The sequence below is a fragment of the Carlito syrichta genome, unplaced genomic scaffold (assembly GCF_000164805.1).
Source record: "Carlito syrichta isolate Samal-C Ts95f unplaced genomic scaffold, Tarsius_syrichta-2.0.1 Scaffold311768, whole genome shotgun sequence".
NCBI lineage: Eukaryota > Metazoa > Chordata > Mammalia > Primates > Tarsiidae > Carlito > Carlito syrichta.
In genome coordinates this window covers 358,968-367,162 of record NW_007255864.1, presented here as the reverse complement: position 1 = coordinate 367,162, position 8,195 = coordinate 358,968, and the positions used below count along the sequence as shown (strand labels likewise).

The window sequence follows — 8,195 nt, the reverse complement described above, 5'->3', positions numbered from 1 at the left end:
CTGTGGTGGCCGGAAGCGGCCACTGCACTCCAGTCTGGGTGACAGAGTGAGACTCCAACTTAAAAAATAATAATAATAATTTCAGCCAAGCATGGTGGCTCAGGCCTGTAATCCCAGCACTTTGGGAGGCCGAGGTGAGAGGATTGCCTGAACCCACGGGTTTGAGACCAGCCTGGACAATTTGGCGAGACTTTGTCTCCACAATAAATAAAAAATTAGCTGGACGTGGTAGCATGCTCCTGTAGTTCCTGCTCATTGGAAGGCTGAGGCAGAAGGATCACCTGAGCCTAGCAGGTCAAGACTGCGGTGGCCATGAGTGTGCCACTGCACTCCAGCCTGGGCGACAGAGTGAAACTCTGACTCAAAAAAAAAATTAATTTCTTTGTATTTTAGATTCCAGGGGTGTTAGGGCACGGTTAGGGGAGGGTGCATGGATAGATGGAGAGGCGAGGGGAGGCGCAGCACCGCTGGAGCTGGCATGCTGGAGGTGTGTGCCAGTAACCCAGAGATCTAAGTAATGCAAAGAATTGCAACACACAAAGAGGCAAAGAAAAAAAAGTTTATTTAAAAGTAAATTAAGCCGGGCTCGGTGGCTCAGCCTGCAATCCCGTGCCTTTGGGAGGCTGAGGTGAGTGGATTGCCTGAGCCCAAGGGTTCGAGATCCGCCTGGGCAGTGAGACCTCATCTCTACAATAAATCAAAAATCAGCCGGGCGTGGTAGCGCAAGCCTGTAATTCCAGCTACTGGGAAGGCTGAGGTGGAAGAATCGCCGGAGCCCAGGAGGTCGAGGCTGCAGTGGCCAGGAGTGGCCACTGCACTCCAGTCTGGGTGACAGAGTGAGACTCCAACTCAAAAAAATAAATAAAAAATTAATTAATTAATTAAAGGCCGGGGTCGGTGGCTTAGCCTGTAATCCCAGCGCTTTGGAAGGCCGAGGCGGGTGGATTGCCTGAGCCCACGGGTTTGAGACCCGCCCGGCAACTTGGTGAGACCTCATCCCTACAATAAATAAAAAAAAAATTAGCCAGGCGTGGTAGCATATGCTTGTAGTTCAGGCTACTAGGAAGGCTGAGGCAGAAGGATCACCGGAGTCCAGTAGGTCGAGGCTGCGGTGGCTGGGATTGTGCCACTGCACTACAGTCTGGGCAATGGAGTGAGACTCCAACTCAAAAAAAAAGGAAATTAGGCTGGGCTCAGTGGCTCAGCCTGTAATCCCAGCACTTTGGGAGACTGAGGTGAGTGGATTGCCTGAGCTCACAGGTTCGAGACCTGCCTGGGCAACTTGGCGAGACCTCATCTCTACAATAAATCAAAAACTTAGCCGGGTGTGGTAGCGTGCGCCTGTAGTTCCAGCTACTTGGAAGGCGGAGGCGGAAGGATCACCGGAGCCCAGCCGGTTGAGACTGCAGTGGCCGGGTGCGGCCACTGCACTCCAGTCTGGGCAACAGAGTGAGACTCCAATTCAAAAAAAAACAAACAGGAAATTAGAGAGAAAGAGAAGGGAGAGAGAAAATTCACCTCCTCAAGGAAGCATGGCGACAGCCATAGCTCAAAGAGCACATGGCCACACCAGAGTCTAGCAAGGCAATGGCTGCTGGCTGCTTGTGGCTGAGTCCTTTTAACCATTCCCCTTGATGGGGGAAGATCATTAGAGTAATTGGGTGGTGGCCTGCTCCACAGCATCACGAAGGGGCGGGCAAGTGCAGGTACTGACATAAGGTGATGGACAATAGGCAGATGGGTGGGTTAGTCCATGATTGGTGTCCTGGTGGAGTTTTCTGTGTCATGTAAGTCACAAAGGGCTGATTAGGTTAACTTGGGAAGTTTGGGCCTGGAGGTGTTTTTCCTGCAAGAGACTTGTTAGATATTTGCAACCCACAAATTCCTTGACCACAGGTGGTCTATTATCACTTTTATGACTTTGGTCAGCCAAAGGGTGATCTTTGATCTTCGGCCTTGACAAGGAACCTAAAAGTTTACTAGAGATTATTATGCTCAACCATGAATTGGAAGGTTGGGCTGTCCTGGTCTTGCATCTGATGGAGATTTGCTAAGGGGGGATGGGATAGGCTGTTGCTTGTCTGCAGTAGAATATCTGAATGCTTTCTAATAGTTATGCTGAGGCAAAAAGACTAAACTAAGAATAAGCAAAGTTTTTTCTAGGTTTCTATAGGTACCACCTTTCAAGGGGTACCAGTGAAGATTTGCGACACTGCATGATGTTGAACGCTGGGCTTCTGATTACCACCCGCATTCCCTCCCCCCCCATGGTGAGGGTGGCTTTTCAACCCTTGTTCCTCTCTCTCCCTCCCCCCTTAGGAGTCCGCAGTGTCTGCTGTTCCCCTCCTGTGCCCATGTGTGCCCAGTAACTCCCATTTAGGAGTGAGAATGTGCAGTACTCAGTTTTCTGTTTCTGTGATAACCCATTTAGCATGATGGGCTCCAACTGCATCCATGCTGCTGTGAATTATATGATTTCGTGTCTTACAGCCACATGGTATTCCATGGTGTGTATGTACTCCCAGTTTCCCTTGAGACCACTCCGCACAGGCTTTTGCCCACATCAGTGAGCTTCACTCTGCCACTTCCTACAGCCAATACAACATCTTTATTTGTCAGGAGAATTTAGAAGATGAGATCTCTCCTTTGCCTGGAAACCACGACTCTGTACTCTCTGGTCTCCTCGTGTCTCACTGGCTACCCTTCTGCAGCGTCTGCCGCTGGATCTCTACCCTCTTTCTAATCTGTAAATGTTGGGGTTCTCTAATAGTTCCTGGACCTCTTCTCTCTTCCCTGTCTCACAGGTCTCATCAATTTAAACATCATCCTTACACTGATGGCTTCCACATTGGTATCTCCAGCCATGAGCTTTTCCCTGAACTCCAATGTCTTGACATCTCAATGGGAAGACAGATGGGCACTCAAGCACTAAAGCCTCATTTATCCAAAATAGATTCTGTGATATTGATCTTCTCTCCAGAGCTGCTCATTCCCCAGTGTCCCATGTCTTGGTCATTGGTGTCTTCATTTTCTTGGTCATTGAGCTCCCAAACTTTGGAATCTTCTTTGACACTTTTTTCTACTCACACTCTGCATCTAAGCATCAACAAATCATGTTACCCATGATGTATTGTTGGGACATAGACTGTCTCCCCTTACCTGGCTTCTCTCTGCCCCCTCCCTCAGGGAGTGGCTTCTGAGCAAGGCCAGTCTCTAAAGGATACGCATATTCCCAGGAATGAGTCATGGGGTACAGGTGACAAGCTAAAGGATATGCATATTCCCAGTGATGAGTTACAGGGTGCAGATGACCAAGCAAAACTGAAAACAACGTGAGTGTCACTTTTCATCAATGTAATTGTAAACACTGTAGAACAATTGAAATAATTAACTTTGATTAAAAGCTGCTGTTGTACTGCCCTGAGGTACAAATTCTTCACCGACTGGCTGCTGTGGTGCCTCCCGTAAATATTAATAAACCAGTGTCTTTCCCTGCAGGACCTTCAAGTGACTTCTTTGGAATAGGTAAACATTACCCTCTCAGATCTGGGGTTACCACACTACAGTATCTTACTTCTCAAATGGACTCCAACCAAACACCTGTCACCACCACCTTGTCACCACTCTCTGGTACAAGCCACTTAGTCACTTAACTGGACTACCTGCAATGGCTTCCCAGTTTTCATGCTTCTGTTCTTGCTGCTGACTATTCTCTATTGTTGACACAACAGGCAGGATGATCCTTTGAACCTATAAGCTCTGCTATCTTAGAATAACTCTCATAAGAGGACATGCACTAGAAATTGTACAGTCTGTAATAAATTGGAAACAACCAGTCAATGGATTAATAAATGACAGTATTTAATTAGAGTAGAATTCTGTGTAACAGAGAAAATGAGGCAGATCCACAGGGGAAACACGGGAAGATCTCGAAAACATTGCCATAGGAGAAAGGTATCTTAGGAAAGTGGTTAAGTAAATTATGACGCATCTATGCAAGGAATACTAGGCAATTGTTAACAATGCATTGGTGGAGCAATAGGTACTAAATGGAAAGAAAGATGACCAAGATATTTTGTGAAAATGTAAATAAAATAGTATTTTCTATTTAATAGAAATATTTTTTTTTCTTTTTTGAGTCGGAGTCTCACTCTGTAACCCAGGCTAGAGTACAGTGGCATGATCCCAGCTTACCACAGCTTTGACCCCGTTGGCTCAGGCGACCCTCCCACCTCAGCCTCATGAGCAGCTGGAACTACAGGTGTGTGTCACCAACCCAGTTAATTTTTTTTTTTTTGTAGAGATGAGGTCTCACTACGTTGCCCAGGCTTGTCTCAAATTCCTGTACTCAAGCAATCCTCCCACCTCGGCCTCTCAAAGTGCTGGGATTATAGGTATGAACCACCACATCTGACCAGAAATGTCTTTTAATAAAAAGTATACCTATATGTGCTTAAATATACACAGAATGTCTCTGGGAGGATATACAAGAAACTGATCAATTGGCTTTTCTTGGGGAATAGGACATGGGGTCAGGTAAAGAAAGGAATGTTTACTTTTTACTTTACACCCTCAGTGGCTACAAAATTTTTATCTTGAGTATATGTACATGTGTGTGCACACCCACATATATACACTTACTTACATTTGGTTTCTGGTACCTTAAGGTTTGTTTGTGGTTTTGTTTCACACATAAAACTTTCATCTGGAATTTTTACTGGCATAAAGGGTAGAGTAAGGCTGGGTACAGTGGCTCATGCCTATAATCCCAGCACTTTGGGAGAGTGAGACAAGAGGACTGCCTGAGCCTAGAGGTTCAAGACCATCCTGGGCAACTTGGAGAGACCTAATCTCTACAATAAATCAAAAAACTTATATAGGCGTAGTGGTATGTGCCTGTAGTTCCAGCTACTTGGAAGGCTGAGGCAGAAGGATCGCCTGAGCCCAGCAGGTCGAGGCTGTGGTAGCCATGATCATGCCACTGCATTCAAGCCTGCATGACAGAATGAGACTCCAACTAAAAAAAATAGAGTAGGGTAAGGATACACTCTTTCTCTTTTTTTGAGTTGGAGTCTCACCCTGTCACCCAGACTAGAGTGCAGTGGCACGCTCCCGGCCACCGCAACCTCGACCTGCTGGGCTCCGGCGATCCTTCTACCTCAGCCTTCCAAGTAGCTGGAACTACAGGGGCACGCTACCACGAGGATACACTCTTTCAAATGGCGGTCAATTGTCCCAACACCATGTACTGACTAACTCATATTTTCTCCACCTTTACCATTACTACATTTCTGTTGTTATTAATTACCATCCCCTTCATCAGGTTTTTAAAACTCAAGCAAATTACCATTTCAAAAATTTTTCCCTTGGGTTTGTGCTACAAAATGATTAAAAAAAAAAAATAACCCCAAACCAAGGTACATAGGTATATACTTGCATCAGTTATGTATTAATTTATTGTAATAAAAATGTACCTCAAATTATAAAGACATTTAAGCATAAACATTGGCCTTTTCCTTAAAATAAAATAAAATAAAAGCCAGGGAGATCCTATTTCTTTTATAGCCATATATAACTCTGAGAAACTGTGTGCTTACTGCCTGTCTACATACCCTCAGCCCACACTGTGGGTGTGTAATTGTGTGTTTTACAAGCACTCACCTGAATTTATGTAGTCATTCTGCAGGAAACAGTCTCAGAACCAGCATGTGGTTAAGACTGTTCATCTCCCGTTCAAATGCTGCTGTATAACATTCCCCAGTTGGGAGGTGGGTTTTGTGCTCTCAAAAGGTCCATTTAAGTGTTGAAAAGGACTTGGAAATTGTCAGGTCTTACTGGGCTTTCAGCACTTTTCTTCTTCCTGGTCTATTGAAAAGGCCGAGTATCAGCCTATTTCTTCTGCCTCCCTCAAATCGGATAGTTTCGATCTGTGTTCTGTGATGAGATTTCACTGTGGAGAAGCAATTTGTACAATCCACACAAGCCACCTGTGACTATAGTGGTGACAGGAAGAGTTTAGCAGCAATAATGGGTAAGAAAATAGCTGCAAACTTCTGTTTCTGGTAGTATGGCAGACTCAATTCCCTGGACATCTCTCCCTCTACAAAGCAACTAAGAATTCTGGATGAGGCCGGGCTCAGTGGCTCAGCCTGCGCCTTGGGAGGCCAAGGTGAGTGAATTGCCTGAGCCCGCGGGTTCGAGACCCGCCTGGGCAACTTGGCGAGACCTAATCTCTACAATAAATTAAAAAATTGGCCAGGCGTGGTGGCGTGTCCCTGTAGTTCCAGCTACTTGGAAGGCTGAGGCGGAAGGATCGCCAGAGCCCAGTGGGTCGAGGCTGCGGTGGCTGGGAGCAGCCACTGCACTCCAGTCTGGGTGACGGAGTGAGACTCCAACTCAAAAAAAAAAAAAAAATTCTGGATGAAATTATTTACATTTCCACTTAAAATGTGTCACAAAATGGCAAATTGGGAGTTTAGAGTAACACACCAAGATACAATCTGAAAGGACAGACCGAGAACCGAAAGCCATTTTTCATCTCGTTCCTAAACCTTAATACAATGATGAGAAAGTAGAAGTTGTGCTCTTGGAGAAATGCACACTTTAGGTAAAATTTACTGACTGTCTTTTCAGAAACAGACTTCTTGGTGCCAGGTATCAGAGGTATCTCATAGAAGCAATCAAGCTTGCCTAGAGTAAAGGGAGTTTACAAGGTCTAAGACATCATGCATTGGGCAAGGATTGTAAAAGTCACGAAACTTGTCATTACAAAAAGTTATGACCACTCAGAGGGGGAGCAGGTGGGGATTCGATCTTCCAGGAATTTGGGTACCATCTATCCAAGGATCCCCCGAAGCTACCCACTGGGAATGCCTAGGAGATAAGGGGAGGTGCACCCTCCATTAGGTCTAAGGAATATCATTCTGGAAGGTGCAGGAGAATTAGAATCCCTGTCACACCCTTCTCTAGGGGCTATGATAATGTAGGTGGACATTAGTGGGTCTCTGTGTCACAAGCTCTCCAAGACATCCACAGGTGGTAGATAAGGAAGTCATGGCAGTGACGTCTACCTGATTGCAACATCTCCAAGGAAAAGGATTTAAGCCAGGGTTTTGGGGGGCTACGATGCCACACTCACTTAGAGTGTAGGCCCACTCCCTCTCTGTGGGGGGCAAACTTTTCGTAAACAAATATTTTCTTCTCTCACCTCTATGTGTTGCAATTCTTTGCATTTACTCAGATCTCTGGGTTGTCAGCGCGGCATCTCCAGCACACCGGCTCTGGTGGTGCTGCGCCTCCCTGCCCCTCTCCTCTCCTCTCCACCCACCCACCTTCACCCTATCCGGACCCTAACATGATCAATATTGGACACAAAGCAAATTTTGAGACGAACCAAGCTGAAGATGTTGACAATGAGTGGTCAAGAACACAACCCATGCTGAGCGCACTGAACAGGCTAGTGACATCCTCTTGGGTTTCCCAGGAATGGACTCGAGGAAGGGGTTTCCTGGTGAGAGCCGCTGCCCCCTGCGGGGCATGATGGCACCTTCTCACTATCTTTTTTGTTTTTTGAATTGGAGTCTCAGTCTGTCTCCCAGACTGGAGTGCAGTGGCATGTTCCCGGCCACTGCGGGCTCGACCTACTGGGCTCCAGCGATCCTTCCACCTCAGCCTTCCAAGTAGCTGGAACTAAAGGCGCATGCTACCACGTCCAGCTAACTTTTGATTTATTGTAGAGACGAGGTCTTGCCAAGTTGCCTGGGTGGGTCTCGAACCCGCAGGCTCAGACAATCCACTAGTCTCGGCCTCCCAAAGTGCGGGGATTACAGGCTGAGCCACTGAGCCTGGCTTCACCATCATTTCAAAGAGCAGCCTCAAAGAAACCTCTCAGGAGAGTGATATGTGTCCCCTGTCATGTGAGACAAGAGGCCAGGTGGCTCCAGGCTGAGGAAGTCAAAGATAGAAGGTGATGGCTCTTGGTCTGGGACCTCAGGAAAAAAGGGGGGAGCTCTTGCATCGTGATGAATTTGCAGTCTAAAATGTATGTGGAGCCGGGCTCGGTGGCTCAGCCTGTAATCCTGCACCTTTGGGAGGCTGAAGTGAGTGGATTGCCTGAGCCCGCGGGTTCGAGACCCGCCTGGGCAGCGAAACCTCATCTCTACAATAAATAAAAAAATCAGCCGGGCGTGGTAGCG

The 8,195-nt window shown here is 46.7% G+C and overlaps 1 protein-coding gene across 1 annotated transcript in view; it reads right to left on the bottom strand.

Annotated features, from left to right (window-relative positions):
- Positions 1-7,538, bottom strand: part of SLC22A16 (solute carrier family 22 member 16) — a 70,046-nt gene extending 62,508 nt beyond the window's left edge. Inside the window, exons 1-3 of the mRNA XM_008069026.2 lie at positions 7,394-7,538; positions 6,515-6,690; positions 5,662-5,680 (exon numbers count right to left, since the gene is read on the bottom strand). Of these exons, the coding sequence (XP_008067217.2) occupies positions 5,662-5,680; positions 6,515-6,690; positions 7,394-7,538 (340 nt within the window). The remainder of the gene's footprint in view (positions 1-5,661; positions 5,681-6,514; positions 6,691-7,393) is intronic.
- Positions 7,539-8,195: the final 657 nt, after the last annotated feature.